This window comes from Osmerus eperlanus, chromosome 17, assembly GCF_963692335.1.
Source record: "Osmerus eperlanus chromosome 17, fOsmEpe2.1, whole genome shotgun sequence".
NCBI classification, from domain to species: Eukaryota; Metazoa; Chordata; class Actinopteri; order Osmeriformes; family Osmeridae; genus Osmerus; species Osmerus eperlanus.
In genome coordinates, this window is record NC_085034.1 from 7,142,766 (window position 1) to 7,158,178 (window position 15,413).

Sequence of the window (15,413 nt, forward strand, 5' to 3'; positions counted from 1 at the left end):
GACATACTAACGCACACGACTAACATGCAAACACAAACCCCGGATTACTCAGAGCTGAACCCTCGCCACTGAGCACGCTCAGACTTGTTCTGTGGGAGAGCGGTTGACACCCCGTCCACAATACAAGCCAGGATCTCTGCTCTCAACATAACCACAGTAGAACCACATCAGTAGTCAGGCTCTCTTATCTCAGTAGAGCAACAATAGAATTCTGCCACTCTACTCTCTATAGAGCCACAATAGAAGTCAGGAACTCGGCTCTCTATCGAACCACAACACTGTATCCAACCTGTTGAGAGTTGTCTCTCTTGTAAATAATTGATTTGAATGTGCAATTGTTGTGTGTGTGTGTGTCTTGTTTCCAGGAAGAGATCTGTGGGTTCTTATCCTAGGCAGACAACCCACAGAACGCACGATCGGAACCCCTAACTTTAAATATGTGGGGAACATGCACGGGAATGAGGTAAGAACTCACTAGAACCGCTGTCTTAGAACCGCTATCTTGGAAAGAACGTCTTAGAACTGACATCTTCAGAACCGGTATATCAGTGCAGACATCTTTAGAACCTCTGTCGGAAGTGCCATGGTAGAACCTCTGTGTTTGAACCTGGGCTGGAGCTGTTCCACTGAGTGGCTGTACTGTATGGTGCTGTGTTAGTCTGGGTCTGGCTTTAAATAGACCGTCCTCTCCTCTGTTCCTCTCTTGTCATGCCTGGGGGGTTCAGCCTTGGGGGGAGGTGTGTGTGACAGGGGGGGGGGGGGGCTGTTCTCCTACAAATACATACAGAAGGCTCCCTCCAGCCCACTAATGTCCCAGCCCTTAGTTCCCCAGCCCCCTAACCTCACAGCCCCCAGCTCCCCAGCCCCCAGCCCCCTAACCTCACAGCCCCCAGCCCCCCAGCCCCCTAACCTCACAGCCCCCAGCTCCCCAGCCCCCAGCCCCCTAACCTCACAGCCCCCAGCTCCCCAGCCCCCAGCCCCCTAACCTCACAGCCCCCTGCCCCCCAGCCCCCTAACCTCACAGCCCCCAGCTCCCCAGCCCCCTAACCTTACAGCCCCCTGCCCCCCAGCCCCCTAACCTCACAGCCCCCAGCTCCCCAGCCCCCTAACCTCACAGCCCCCAGCTCCCCCAGCCCCCCAGCAGACCCATAGGAGACAAGCAGCAGAGTGTGACCACTGCAAGAGATGGTCTCGGGGGGAGTCTTTTCACTGCTCCCCCCCTCCCTCCCTGTTTCTCTTCCTTCCATTGTGGGGCCTACCCTCCCTTGATGGCGGGGAGGGGGAGCGGAGGGGGGCTGATAGAAAATCCCTCTTCACATTCCTGATGTGACGAGAGAAAAGACGGGGAAGTCTGAAAGTAAGGAGACTCTGAAGAAGAGAGATGGAGAGAGAGGTGGAGTAATCATTTGGCTATGTAAACATCTATTTGTCTTGCCGGCGAAGTTCCTTTTGAATAAATGGAGAGAGAAAAGAAAGAAGCTGGGAGAGAGAGGAGACAGTCACATAAGAAATGCAGGGGACATGAGCATAGAGGGAACTGTGACAGTAGTCGAATACAGACTGTGGGAGAGACCTGACAGGGACCAAACCTGTGGAAACGAGGCCCCAGAGGAGCCATTTTGGATCCTGTAGGTCCAAGAGGAGCTAATTTTGATCCTATTACCGCCCCCCAGAACCATTTTGGATTCAGTTAGCCTGAGGGCACAGAGTCAATCTACGGAACAAATACATCCAGCCCATTCATTCAAACAAACAACCACACACACACATGCACACACATACGTGTCATGTACCCAGCCCTGGACCAGCCCCACCCCTTCCAAGCTTTATTCCCACACTGCTCGGCATCATAACGGATATTATTACATTGTTTTTGTAAAGCTTCTATCAGAGTAGGGTTTCTGTCTCTCTCTCTGTCTCTGTCTCTGTCTCTCTCTCTCTCTCTCGCTCTCTCTCTCTCTCTCTCTCGCTCTCTCTCTCTGTCTCTCACCGTTCATTCATCCCTGGCAGGAACACTCACATACACACACACACAAACACAGGACCTGGTTACCTCCTGTGTGTGTGTGTGTGTGTGGTCAGCTGACACACGAGCAGAGGTGTTAACCCCGCCCCATCTGCTCTCTATGTTCTAGAACACATGTGGGAGGGGCTCTTCATATCCGATGCTATTTTGACTCCGAGGGAGAGGAGGAAAACAAAACGAGTGGAGATGAGAGGAAGGAAAGAGAGGGGAGGGGGAGGAGATGTGAAGTGAGGGATGGGGCAGGGATTCATGGGTTGAGACCGAGGCAGAGGAGGAGAGAAGGAAGGCAGGGGAGGAGATGGATGTTTTATAAATTAGTGTTTTTACAGAGAAGTGTATACATGAGAGAAGGGGTCCAAGAAGGAGGCGGAAAGAGAGGGAGGAAGACAGAAAGAGGGAGAGAAGAAAGAGAGGGAATGGGAGCCCAAGGCAGGGCAGGTCTCAGCTTGTGCATCATAATCACTGCTTTGTCAAGCCAGCACTGACAAGACAGTAGCCACAGCAACACGTCTTATACTAGCTTACGCACGTGCGCACACACACACACATAGACACACACATATAATGTGCACACACACAGACTTTAACACTGGTTGACTTGGGACAGATTTAGAAGAAACAGTAGGAACGTATTGGTTTGTGTCAGACACTGATCTCCATAAATAAGTCTGTGTACTGTCCACATTATATTCGTGTGTGTGTTGTGCTAGGTAGTGGGCCGAGTCCTGCTCCTCCAGCTGATTGACTACCTGCTCCGTGGTTACGGTAGCGACCCGCTGGTGACCCGCCTCCTCGCCACCACCCGCGTCCACATCCTCCCCTCCATGAACCCCGACGGCTTCGAGTCCTCCGGAAGAGACTGCATGTACTCTCCAGGGAGGTGAGCTAGACCCAACACACTGCAACACACCGGCCCTGCCGCCACTCCCAGCTCTAGATCCCACTGTCTGGAGCGACAGCATATACACCCAGGGGATGGGATCTAGGACATTTGTATTTGACGAGGTATTCGGCCGTAACGACTTATCATTGTGGTTTGCTGTGAAGCACTCTCACTATAGTGTGTGTGTGTGAGGGGAGGTTAGGAGCTGGAACATTTTGCAGCTGTCTGGCATACTGCTGCTCTCAGCCCAAGGTCCCAGCGGCCGGAGGGACAGAAGCTGGGAGATTCCCTCGGAGGGAGGGAGGGAGGGAGGGAGGGGGCTAGAGGGGGAGGACTGGGGAGGGAGGAGGGAAGATCAGGCTGGAGGGAGGTGAAATGAGAGGGGGTGAACATAGAAGGGGGTGAAGAATAGAGGTGAAAGGAGAGGGAGAGAGAGATGAAAGGAGACAAAGCAGATGTTTTGTTGTGGTCTGCTGCCGCCAGTATCAGATAGTGACAGAACAGTTACTCTTCCTAGAACGCACACACTCGCACATTCACACAAATGTGTACACTAACGCCCCCACACACACACACACACACACACACACACACAACAGTAGATTAGTACACTGGTCAGGCTTGTCCGTAAACGCCTCTCTCCTATCACCTACAACACATAGAACATCAGAACATCGACCTTAAACACACACGCACACGCTCTCACACATATACAAAAAGAAGGCAGGGGTATAGTTATTCTTACGCTCTGTGTGGGTGTGTGATGCGTGTGTCCATGGATGTGTGACCAGGGGTTCCTCCCAGGATGCATCATCACCACCGAACCCCAAAAAACAGGAAGCACACACACCCCCACTTGTCGCCATGGCGACTGTAAACAAGGGGGGAAACACAGGCTCCACCCTGCCTGTGATGAAAGCTGCCTCAACAACAACAGGCTGTTCGACAGGCTTTGATCCCTGGAGGGGAGCGGGGCGGGGAGGGTAGAGGAGGGGGGGGGGGGCGGGGTTGAGGGGAAGGGAGGGGGGAGGAAGGCGGAGAGGTCAGGTGAGTGGGAGATGAAGGACGGCCATGTTTGTTGTGACAGCGTGAGGTCAGTTACACGCCATGCAGGAGAGGAGAAGGGTGGACAGGGGAGAGGGGAGGGAGGGGAGGGGAGAAGGGTGGACAGGGGAGGGGGAGGGAGGGGGGAGAGGGGAGGGGGAGGGGGGGGGGAGAGAAGGGTGGAGAGGGGAGAGGAGAGGGGGGGAGGGAAGAGGAGAAGGGTGGAGAGGGGAGAGGGGGGGGGAGGGGAGGGAAGAGGAGAAGGGTGGAGAGGGGAGAGGAGGGGGGGGGAAGAGAAGGGTGGAGAGGGGAGAGGAGAGGGGGGGGAGGGAAGAGGAGAAGGGTGGAGAGGGGAGAGGAGGGGGGGGAGGGAAGAGGAGAAGGGTGGAGAGGGGAGAGGAGAGGGGGGGAAGAGAAGGGTGGAGAGGGGAGAGGAGAGGGGGGGGAGGGAAGAGGAGAAGGGTGGAGAGGGGAGAGGAGGGGGGGGGAGGGGAGGGAAGAGGAGAAGGGTGGAGAGGGGACAGGAGAGGGGGGGGAGGGAAAGATAATGCACATCAGTGTGCTACAGGCATTTGTTTCCCTGTTTCATAAGGAAGGCGGATGCGCTGGGTTAGGGGTATACTTGGAGGGGAGGGTGTGATGATCATCCACATGCCAGCACACTTACACACACAGCCATAAACCCATGAGACAAACATGTATGCACATATCAACACACACGCACACATTCACACACGTACTGACATCCCCAGAGCACTTCCCAGCTCTCCCAGCACCAGAGACAGCATCCCAGCCCGCCTCACCCCCCCGCTCCCTGCACAGCTGATGACAGCAGAGGCTCATCCGTTAGTCAACCCCCTCACAGCCCCCCCCCCACCCCCGCTCTACAACCACAAGCCAACAGGGCTCACAGAAGAGAGACAGGGAAATACAGGGGCCAACACGATTAGCCCCTGGCCAATAACGTAGAGGGTCAGGGGGGTTTTTGGGGGGGGCGCCCCACGTACAGGCGTGGGCGGCCGACCCGGGTGGAGCAAGGCTCCCCTGAATTTGATGTGTCTCAGTCTTCCGAATCTCTGTGGTTGTCACAGTACACATGCAAATACACACACGTGCATACATACATACACACGTTCATTCACATATACACGCGTATACACATACAAGCTCACAACCACCCACACACACAAGCACAGTTATTTTCTGTGTTTGCTGTCAGCAGCTGAGAGCTATAATTTGATATTGAGGGACAGCTGACTTCCCCCTCAGCCAACATAAACTCATTATGTAAATATCTCCCTCATCCCTCTCTTTTCCTCGATCTCTCTCTTTCTTCTCTCCATTCTCTCTCACTCGCTGACCTCTCTCCTCTTCACTCTCTGCAGTCTCTCTCCCTCTTGTCTTTCGCTCTCTCTCTCTCTCTCTCTCTCTCTCTCTCTCTCTCTCTGCTCTCTTGTTCTCAATCTGCTCTTTCTCTTTCTGCTGTCTCCCTCTTCTTTCTCTCTGGGCTCTCTTCTGCTAGAACCATTTCCTGTTCATCCGCTTTCTAACTCTTTCACACAAACACACACACACACACATACACTCAACAGAAGTCACAAGGCAATGCAGCTTAAGCTCTTAGACTGGTTCCACACAAGGAAGAGGATATTGATGATGATAAAGATGAAGATGAATGAATAAAAGGAGACCAGCACAAGAAGGGACACAACAGAGAGGAGTGGAGAGTTGAGTTAAGGAGAGAGAGGAGAGGAGGAGAGGCAAAGTGAGGCAAGGGAGAGGAGGGGTGAGGCAGGGCGAGGAGGGGTGAGGAGGGGAGAGGAGAGGAGAGGAGGGGTGAGGCAGGGTGAGGATGGGAGGGGTGAGGCAGGGTGAGGAGAGGAGGGGTGAGGCGGGGAGAGGAGGGGTGAGGAGAGGAGAGGAAGGGTGAGGCGGGGTGAGGAGAGGAGGGGAGAGGAGAGGAGGGGAGAGGAGGGGTGAGGAGAGGAGGGGTGAGGCGGGGAGAGGAGAGGAGGGGAGAGGAGAGGAGAGGAAGGGTGAGGCAGGGTGAGGAGGGGAGGGGTGAGGCAGGGTGAGGAGGGGAGAGGAGAGGAGGGGTGAGGCAGGGAGAGGAGGGGTGAGGCAGGGTGAGGAGGGGAGAGGAGAGGTGAAAGACCCATGTCCTGTCCTGGTACCAGCATAGTGAAGGTGTTGTCACAGCTTACATAAACGCACGTCGGCTCACTGTAAACAAAGGAGACACTCCCAGCTATTAACCGTACCAACACAGACACACACGCTCTCATACACTCACACACTCATACACGCACTTCTCACGCACACAAACTCCCACATGGACACACACACCGTGGGGTATGTCACCATGCCCCATTAGCACCCCCATCTGTCTATCAGCTGACAGGATAGTGGGGGCCCTCATAGGAGCACCCATTCAACTTGCCATCACACACTCACTCACACACACTCACTCACTAACACAATCACACAGACACACACACACACATCACAGACTCACACACACCACTACCAGCTGACAGGATAGTGAAGCCCTGATAGCCCTCAGACCAGGACAACGTTTCCCAGAGTGTGGCAGATCAGGACAGGGGATGGATCTGTTTACAGAAACTGATCTTCCTCTGTCAACCTTCAGACCTGGCAAACACACAGTCACGCAGACACTCACATACTCGCATGGACAGACAAGCGCACACACACACTCACTCCCTCAAACACGCAAACACACAGTCACATACATACACATTCTGTAAATGTCAAAGAGCAGTTACTCTATGTGGGGTCTCCCCAGACAGGCAGGGTGTAGACAGACAGACAGACAGACAGGGTGTAGACAGACAGACAGACAAACAGGCAGGGTGTAGACAGACAGACAGACAGACAGGCAGGGTGTAGACAGACAGACAGACAGACAGGGTGTAGACAGACAGACAGACAGGCAGGGTGTAGACAGACAGACAGACAGACAGGCAGGGTGTAGACAGACAGACAGACAGGCAGACGGGCAGACAGACAGGTTAAGACAGACACAAACAGGCATGCAGACACAGATAGGCAAGCAGGTAGACAGACAGACAGGCAGACAGACAGACAGGCAGGCAGAGAGACAGATCGACAGATGGGCAAACCAACAGGAAGGCATTCAGGTAGACAGACAGACAAGACAGTAAGACATGCTATCAGGGAGACAGACAGACAGGCCACCTTTCTGTGTGGGGGAAGGTGGTCCAACCCCAGGTCTAGACCACCCAGACAGCCCCCCCCCCCCCCCCCATGCCAGGCCTCTTCAGGGTAGAAGAGGACAGAATGAGAGAGAGAGAGAGAGAGAGAGAGAGAGAGAGCACGAGAGAGATGAAGGGAGATGAAGAGCTTTAGAAGAGGAAATCTAAGATGTACAAGACCATGACATCAAAGTAACGGTGTTGTGTGTACATTGAACCGTACATACTCAGACACAGACAACCCCCCCCCCCCCCCACACACACACACACACACACACACACACACACACTCAGACAACCCGACAACCACACACGGCAGCGTTCCTCCCCTCCGAGACCTGTCGGCTCTGTTTTGGTAGAGGAGGGTTCTGATGAGAAACAGGTCTCGGCTGTGCGGCTTGACAGAGGAGTGGGGAGCAGGGACCGGGCTTCACTCTGTTGACCGGGTCATGGGGCAACTTGGGCTGCTCTTCCAGGTGCTAGGAGGGGCAGGGAAGGCTCTGGCTTCCTGGGAATGTCACAACACACACACTCCCAAACCCACACACTGTCATGCGCACACATACACACAGGGACTTCCATACACTATGTGCAAATGTGTGTTGTTGTCTGTGTGGGTGAAAGTGGCTTGTATCTCTGCCATGCTAGCCACCACACAGGAAACCAGGCGCCCTGCTGGCTCCTCCTACTTCCCCTGCAGCTGCTGCCTCTGTGGCTGGCCTGGCACTCGTAACAAACACACCCAACACACACACCCAGTACACACACCCAACGCACACCCAGCACACACACCCAGCACACACACCCAGCACACACACCCAACGCACACCCAGCACACACACCCAGCACACACACCCAACGCACACACCCAGCACACCCACCCAGCACACACCCAACGCACACCCAGCACACACACCCAGCACACACACCCAGCACACACACCCAACGCACACCCAGCACACACACCCAACACACACACCCAGCATACACACCCAGCGCACACACCCAGCGCACACATCCAGCGCTCACACCCAGAACACACCCAGAACTGACCCAGAACAGAGAGAGAGGGATGAGGGAGATGCATACAGGAGGTCTAATCAGGTGACCAGTTTCCTCTTCAGTCAGAAGAGAATCAGAGAGGAGAGGAGGAGACGATAAAGAGGAGCAGAGAGCAAAAGAGAGGGAGGAGGAGGAGGAGAGGAGTAGAGGAGTAGAGGAGGAGGTGGAGGAGTAGAGGAGGAGTAGAGGAGGAGGTGGAGGAGTAGAGGAGGAGTAGAGGAGGAGGTGGAGGAGTAGAGGAGGAGCTGGAGGAGGAGGAGGAGGAGGAGGAGGAGAGGAATGAGCCGACGAGGGGGAAGAGGAGAGCAGAAGAGATAGCACAGGAGAGGAGCAGAGACAGAATTTGAGCGGAGAGCACTGAGGCACAAAGACTCCTCTGTGTCTTAAGAAGTAAGGGAGGAGGGAGAGAGGAGGGGGGTAGCGATAGCTTGCTAATGTTTACCCAGCCAGTCAGTGGTTACGCACGGACAAGGTCAGCAAACATCCTGTCACTTCCTGCTGAATATCAACTACTCTCTACAACTGAATATCAACTACTGTCTACTAATGAATATCAACAAATCTACAAGTGAATATCAACTACTCTACTAGTGAATATCAACTAATCTACTAGTGAATATCAACTACTCTACTAGTGAATATCTACTACTGTCTACTAGTGAATATCAACTACTCTACTAGTGAATATCAACTACTGTCTACTACTGAATATCAACTACTATACTAGTGAATATAAACTACTATGCATATGATCACATCCTTCCCACATCCTCCCCCCTTCTCTCCCAGGTTCAATAAGAACAGTGTGGACCTGAACAGGAACTTTCCGGACGCGTTCTCTCGTCCGGAGGGGGAGGGGGGCGAGCGGGAGGCCGAGGTGCGGGCCGTAATGGACTGGCTGGCCAGCGAGAGCTTCGTCCTCTCAGCCAACCTGCACGGGGGTGCCGTGGTGGCCAGCTACCCCTACGACAACAGCAATGGAGGTCAGGGCACACACTACACGCACGTGTACATGTACACACACATACTTACACTCACTTACTCACTCGCACACCTGCTTACTGGACAAGTGCTCACCCCCACCAAGAACACAATGAACTAATAGGTAACAGTGACCTTTACAATGTGCTCTAAATCACTAACCAGCTGTTGCACGCACACACACTCAGACACTTAGACACACTCGAACACTCACATCCACATGCACACTCAACACACACACACACACACACTCTGTTTAAGCGTGGAACAAGAACATTCACTCTGATTTGGATCCTTGTGAGCTGGAGCGTGGTAGCCTGTGACCATGTGACCTGAGCTACATTCCTGTGTTGTTGTCATGTGACAGGAAGTGAGCTGCAGAAAGGGAACAGCGTGTCTCCAGACGACGATGTGTTCGTCCACCTAGCGAAGACCTACTCCTTCACCCACGGCAGCATGAGGAAAGGAGACAGCTGCTTCGACTCCCAGGACTTCCCAGATGGCATCACCAACGGGTACAACTGGTACCAGCTACCAGGTGAGTCTCCAATGGTGTCTACTGGTACCAGCTACCAAATGAGTATCTACAGGTGCCCAACAACCACGGTAGCGGAGCCCTGGAGCCATGCATCTCACCATGGCCCTCTCCATCTCCCCCTCTCCCTGTGTCTCCTCTTCTCTCCTTCACCTCCCCTGACTCCCTTCCTCCTCACCATCGTCTCCCCTTCTCTCCTCCTCCTCTTCCCCCTCTCCTCTCCCTCTCCTCTCCAGGTGGCATGCAGGACTATAACTATGTGTGGTCCCAGTGTTTGGAGATCACCCTGGAGCTGTCCTGCTGCAAGTTCCCTCCAGAGAAGGACCTCCCAGGCCTGTGGAACCTGAACCGGCCCGCCCTGCTAGCCTACATGCAGCAGGTGCATCTGGGTAAGTACCAGAACCTGCATACATGGACTGTATATATACAGCGTACACTGTAGGCCAGGACCACCTACATGTAGACCAGAGGGTTAGGGTATAGCTCAGTGGTTGAGCATGTAGCAGAGAGATGGCGGATTCAGATCTCCCCAGTAGTTCACTTTGGATCAGATTTACTATTATCATTATTATTACATGGGAAGTCAGGTGGCTGAGCGGTGAGGGAATCGGGCTAGTAATCCGAAGGTTGCCAGTTCGATTCCCGGTCATGCCAACTGACGTTGTGTCCTTGGGCAAGGCACTTCACCCTACTTGCCTCGGGGGAATGTCCCTGTACTTACTGTAAGTCGCTCTGGATAAGAGCGTCTGCTAAATGACTAAATGTAAATGTAAACTAGAGAGGGTACAATTTCTGGGGAAATTGTAGGGTGTGCTTGCTTGCGTCGGACAGGGGTCCGTTTTTTAATTACATTTTTACAACTGATATTTCTGTATTTTATATAAAAATGCATACTTATTATTTATAAAGATTACATAGATTTAAAAGCATTTTTTTTTGCTGCTCATTTACAACTGAAAATACGAGTGAAGTGTAGAATGAAATGGATGTCTTATTTCCCCTGCAAGAGGCAGCCTCATCGTTGAATCAAAACGAATAAATTTGGCAGACCGGTGTACAAATTGACCTAATCTCTATGACTTAAACGTCCTTTTAAGTTTTTCCCTTCTCGTGATATTTTCATGCATTTAGCCTACTCATTGCATTCATTCATTAATAAAGAACCCCCTTTGAAGATTATTCTACGACGTTACCCGGCAGTAGAAGATGGAATCGCGATTCAAACAGTACCATCTGCTAACTGAAAATATGCCCCCCAAAACGTAAATAAGCTTGACATTTATTTAGTGGAAAATCGCTCATTCATAAAAAGCTCACTGGTAGCGATCATTGTAAGGTAACAACGCAAAATGCGATATAGCCCTGTGTGGAGAAGCTGCCCCGGTAAATTCTACTACTACGGTACTACAGTACTAGACTACTGCTGTGTTCGTCTCGGTAGCGATTGCGTTGGTTGAATTCGATTAAACGTTCCGTTGTACGGTTTAGGCTGAAATTAATTATTTTCATGAACAGATTGACAAAGTTTAGGCTGTAGCAATGAAGTTCAGGTTAGTAGTTAGATAAACTTTTGATTTAAGTAAGGGGAGTGCCGAACATGTTCTGTCGCCGTTTGACTTCCTAAACAGCTGTGTATGTTAGATGTTTTTGTCGTGTGTCTCGCGTAGGCTACAGCGTTGCAGTGATACACTGGATTGAAACCACAGGTAATGATAATTTCACCCACAAATCGTTTACTTGTAATCTAATGTCATAATAAATCCTACAACGAAAATGTATATGTGAGGAATGTTTATTTTAACGATTGAAAACAGATACATCATAGACCACTGTAGTATGTGTTGCCCGGGCAACAGAGGCTAATGTCATGATGCTAATATTTCAGTGAAATAGTAGACTACCGTTTCCGAAAGTAGATGTGGGCTTACTTCCTTAATAATATCAGCTAATATTGTACATTACACATCACAATTGTGTGTCATATCACAAAGTAAAATGAGTAAATAGTTATCACCCTGGCCTCTTTGCTTGTGGCGTTCCTGCAGCTGCCTTGCAGTAAAGCTATAGTTAGCCTAGCTATCCCCCAAGTTAACAGATGCGAAACGAATGTTCTGCTACAGGTAGTCACGCGTGTTTTCGTGACGTTAGTGACGTAGTTACGTTAGTAACGTCAGTGACTGTGGCTAGCAAATTAGCCACCGTTAGCTTCACTTTTCGCCACAAAAACTTAACTTAAGCCCAAACCATGCAACTGAACTTAAATTCCAATAGAAGCAACGCAATCGCTACCAAGACGAACCTTTTGACACCGCCGTTGTGTATGTAGGCCAAATATTGACTGAGTTTTAGGGGGGCGAAAATAAACAATAAATAAATATATATGTGAGAGAACAAAGGTTGTGCTCTCGCCGAAGGCTTGAGCACACCCAATTATTACCAGGACCAGCAGCACCTACACACGTATATCTGAGTTTCCAGGCGTGAACTGTCCTGTTGTCTTTCTGACACCAGGACAAACAGCTCTACTATCTATCTGACACACACAGCACACACAACCAGGATACCTTGAAGGACATCCAGGAAACACTGGCTGATTACAGCACACATTAGTGTGTGTGTGTGTGTGTGTGTTGGCAGTATACAGAGGCAGGTGTCAGAGCAGCCAGCTGGGAAACACTTGACTTGATAGGTAATCGAGCTCAGGGATCATCTACCAACCTGTGTGTGTGTGTGTGTGTGTGCACTTACACCTGTGTGTGTGAAGGTGCAACAGCCTATCTGTGTGTATAGTTGGTTGTTTAACAGCTCGTGTCTGACTGCATATGTCTGTGTGTTACATCTGTGTGTGTGAAGGTGTGCGTCTAGATGTGTAACAGTCTGCGTGTATGTGTGTCTAGCTGGTTAACACTGTGTGTGTGTCTAGCAGTGTAACACACTGTGTGTGTGTGTGTGTGTGTTGCTGCTGCAGGTGTGAAGGGCCAGGTTCTGGACTGGGATGGTCAGCCGGTCCAGAATGCTGTAGTGGAGGTGGAGGGCAGACGGAACCTTTGTCCCTTTAGAACCGACCGCCATGGAGAATACTACCGGCTCCTGCTGCCCGGAAACTACACCTTCAAGGTGAGGCTGTCCTCTGCTGGCAGGGTGTGGTATTACAGCACTGCTCACCGGCCCTACGTTACAGTTCAGACATTTTCCAGAGGAGAGGACAGAAGGAAGAAGAAAGGAGAGGAGTTTGTGTTCAGAGGTTTATCAAGCATGTGGGAAAGTAACAACAGAACACTGTTGAGACCCTGCTCACTCAACCACATTGGATTTGGAAGAAGTAGTTACAGAAACACACACACACACCAACACACACACACACACACCAACACACACACTCTTCCATGTGGGTGGTCTGGGCTCTGGAGTTTAGGAACAGTCGTGTCAACCTCCATGTGTGTTTTCTCCCAGATGCTGCTATAAACATCTAGCAAACAAACAAACAAGATAGGCCAACATTCCACTGGCTGGCGGCAAACAACTTTATTAACTACGCTGTGCTTAACTAGATGAATGTAAAAACTAGATCGCTCACTGTTTTCTTTATTAGGAACAAGTCAAACAGTCTCATAAGTAGTGGTTCTGTTCTATAATATATGTGGGTCTCTGCTGTTTGTTTATCAAAGGCTAGAATACTCCCAATCATCATTCTGCTAATACTTAAACATGTATAATACATTTATAAAAATGTATAATAATTCAGTAAACTTTGTACATGTATTACTGTGCACTCTGCTGTTTGTATATTCACCTGTGTGTGTTTTTGTATGCGTGTGTGTGTGTGTGTTTGCCAGGTGACGTTCCCTGGCCACCATCAGCTGACTGAGACCCTGAGTGTTCCGTACGGTCCTGACTCCTCCTCCGCCCTCACGCACAACTTCCTGTTACAGAGAAGCACTTCTTCCATCCCCTCGCTGCCCCCCACCACCCCCTGCAACACATCCCAGCTGTGGGGGCCCCTGGAGGGGCACGCCAGGGCCCCACGGCCCCTCTGGACCGCCCTGCTCCTGGCTCTTACATCCCTCTACCTCCTACCAGGACTGTAGCCTAGTGTGCTACTGCTGTGTACTAGCATATTATCTAGTGGACACCTGCTATGTACCAGCACACCATAGAGTGCACTACTGCTGTGTACCAGAACACTATCGAGTGGACACCTGCTATGTACTAGCTATCTAGTTAGCACACTCTACTGCACTACCGCTGTGTACTGGCACACTATCTAGTGGACACCTGGTGTAGCCTTGTAGTACTTTCATGTGGACGACTCCATTATGCTACGCTCCCCATCTCGTGCACTACTGCTGTGTACTAGCACACTACTGCTGTGTACTAGCACACTTTTTAGTGGACACTTGCTGTAGCCTTGGTGTACTTTCCAGTGCACTTAAGCCCTGGTCGTTGGATCTGGACCCTGGCGAGGATAAGTCCATTCTTTTCTTAGTATTCTATATTTTTCTATCTATTCAAACACTTGTATTGCTCTCCTTGCACACACACATGAACCATAGTTGTGTATCAATGACTTTTGTCTGTGTTGCTCTGCAGTGTTGATCAGCTGGGTTTAGGAAAGGAGGTTAAGAGATTTGTGGGGCTAGGGAAGGAGGGAAGAGAAGGAGGTCTAGGGGGCTAGGGAAGGATGGAAGAGAAGGAGGTATAGGGGGCTAAGGAAGGATAGAAGAGAAGGAGGTATAGGGGGCTAGGGAAGGAGGGAAGAGAAGGAGGTATAGGAGTTTAAAAGTTATGTACAGTCACTATCAGTATTGTTCCCCTGACCCTGTACACCCCTGACTTTTACCCCAGATCCCCACTTCTGTACCTCCTTTGCTAATACCATACATGGGTTTCCCCAGTCACTGCCAAGCCCTCTTAATCTCCACTGTGCTCATGCAAAGATACAATTCACACTTGTGAAACTGTCTATATACTGGTCACCTGTAATACTGTCTATATAGAATACTGGTCACACCTGTAATAGTGTGTACATAGACTAATACTGGCCACACCTTAAAGATGTTGGTGACCCTCCTCTGATCTCTCCTGGACAGAGGGGAGGTCAGGTGTGTTCTTTTCATTTACACATTTAGCAGACGCTTTTTTTTTTTTTAGTACAGGGACATTCCCCCGAGGCAAGTAGGGTGAAGTTCCTTGCCCAAGGACACGTCATTTTTCACGGCCGGGGAATCGAACCGGCAACCTTCTGATTAATAGCTCGATTCCTTAACCGCTCAGCCATCTGAACCCCCCTGTTCACCCTTAGAGAGGTGTTCCTATAGAGGACTAGAGGGACATGGGCTGCCTTGGAGGACAGGGTTGATAGACAGTGATATCAGTTACTGTAATATTATTTTGCTGTAATAACATTGTTATCAATATATTTACATTTAGTCATTTAGCAGACGCTCTTATCCAGAGCGACTTACAGTAAGTACAGGGACATTCCCCCGAGGCAAGTAGGGTGAAGTGCCTTGCCCAAGGACACGTCATTTTGACACGGCCGGGAATCGAACTGGCAACCTTCAGATTACTAGCCCGCTTCCCTCACCGCTCAGCCACCTGACGCCTGCATTGAGATGTGAAGAAATGGAGGTGGTCACACAAAAA

General features: G+C 51.0%; 1 protein-coding gene across 2 annotated transcripts; it reads left to right on the plus strand.

Moving 5' to 3' along the window:
* The first annotated feature begins 328 nt into the window (after positions 1-328).
* Positions 329-14,124, plus strand: cpm (carboxypeptidase M). Of its 2 annotated transcripts, none has more exons than XM_062482945.1 (7): positions 329-463; positions 2,737-2,906; positions 9,041-9,234; positions 9,600-9,770; positions 10,004-10,156; positions 12,736-12,884; positions 13,604-14,124. In XM_062482945.1, the coding sequence occupies exons 1-7, from the start codon at positions 449-451 to the stop codon at positions 13,853-13,855; spliced, it is 1,104 nt and encodes a 367-aa protein (XP_062338929.1). In that variant the 5' UTR covers positions 329-448; the 3' UTR covers positions 13,856-14,124. The 2 variants fall into 2 exon arrangements, with proteins under 2 accessions (XP_062338929.1, XP_062338930.1); XM_062482946.1 differs by lacking the exon at positions 329-463 and adding an exon at positions 1,110-1,393.
* The last annotated feature ends 1,289 nt before the right edge of the window (positions 14,125-15,413 follow it).

What these genes read in the sequence shown, in the direction of transcription:
- cpm (XM_062482945.1), top strand. An exon ending in CTACGACAACAGCAATGGAG is followed by an intron (nt 9,235 to 9,599) that starts GTCAGGGCACAC and finishes GTCATGTGACAG; the next exon opens with GAAGTGAGCTGCAGAAAGGG. An exon ending in CAACTGGTACCAGCTACCAG is followed by an intron (nt 9,771 to 10,003) that starts GTGAGTCTCCAA and finishes TCTCCTCTCCAG; the next exon opens with GTGGCATGCAGGACTATAAC.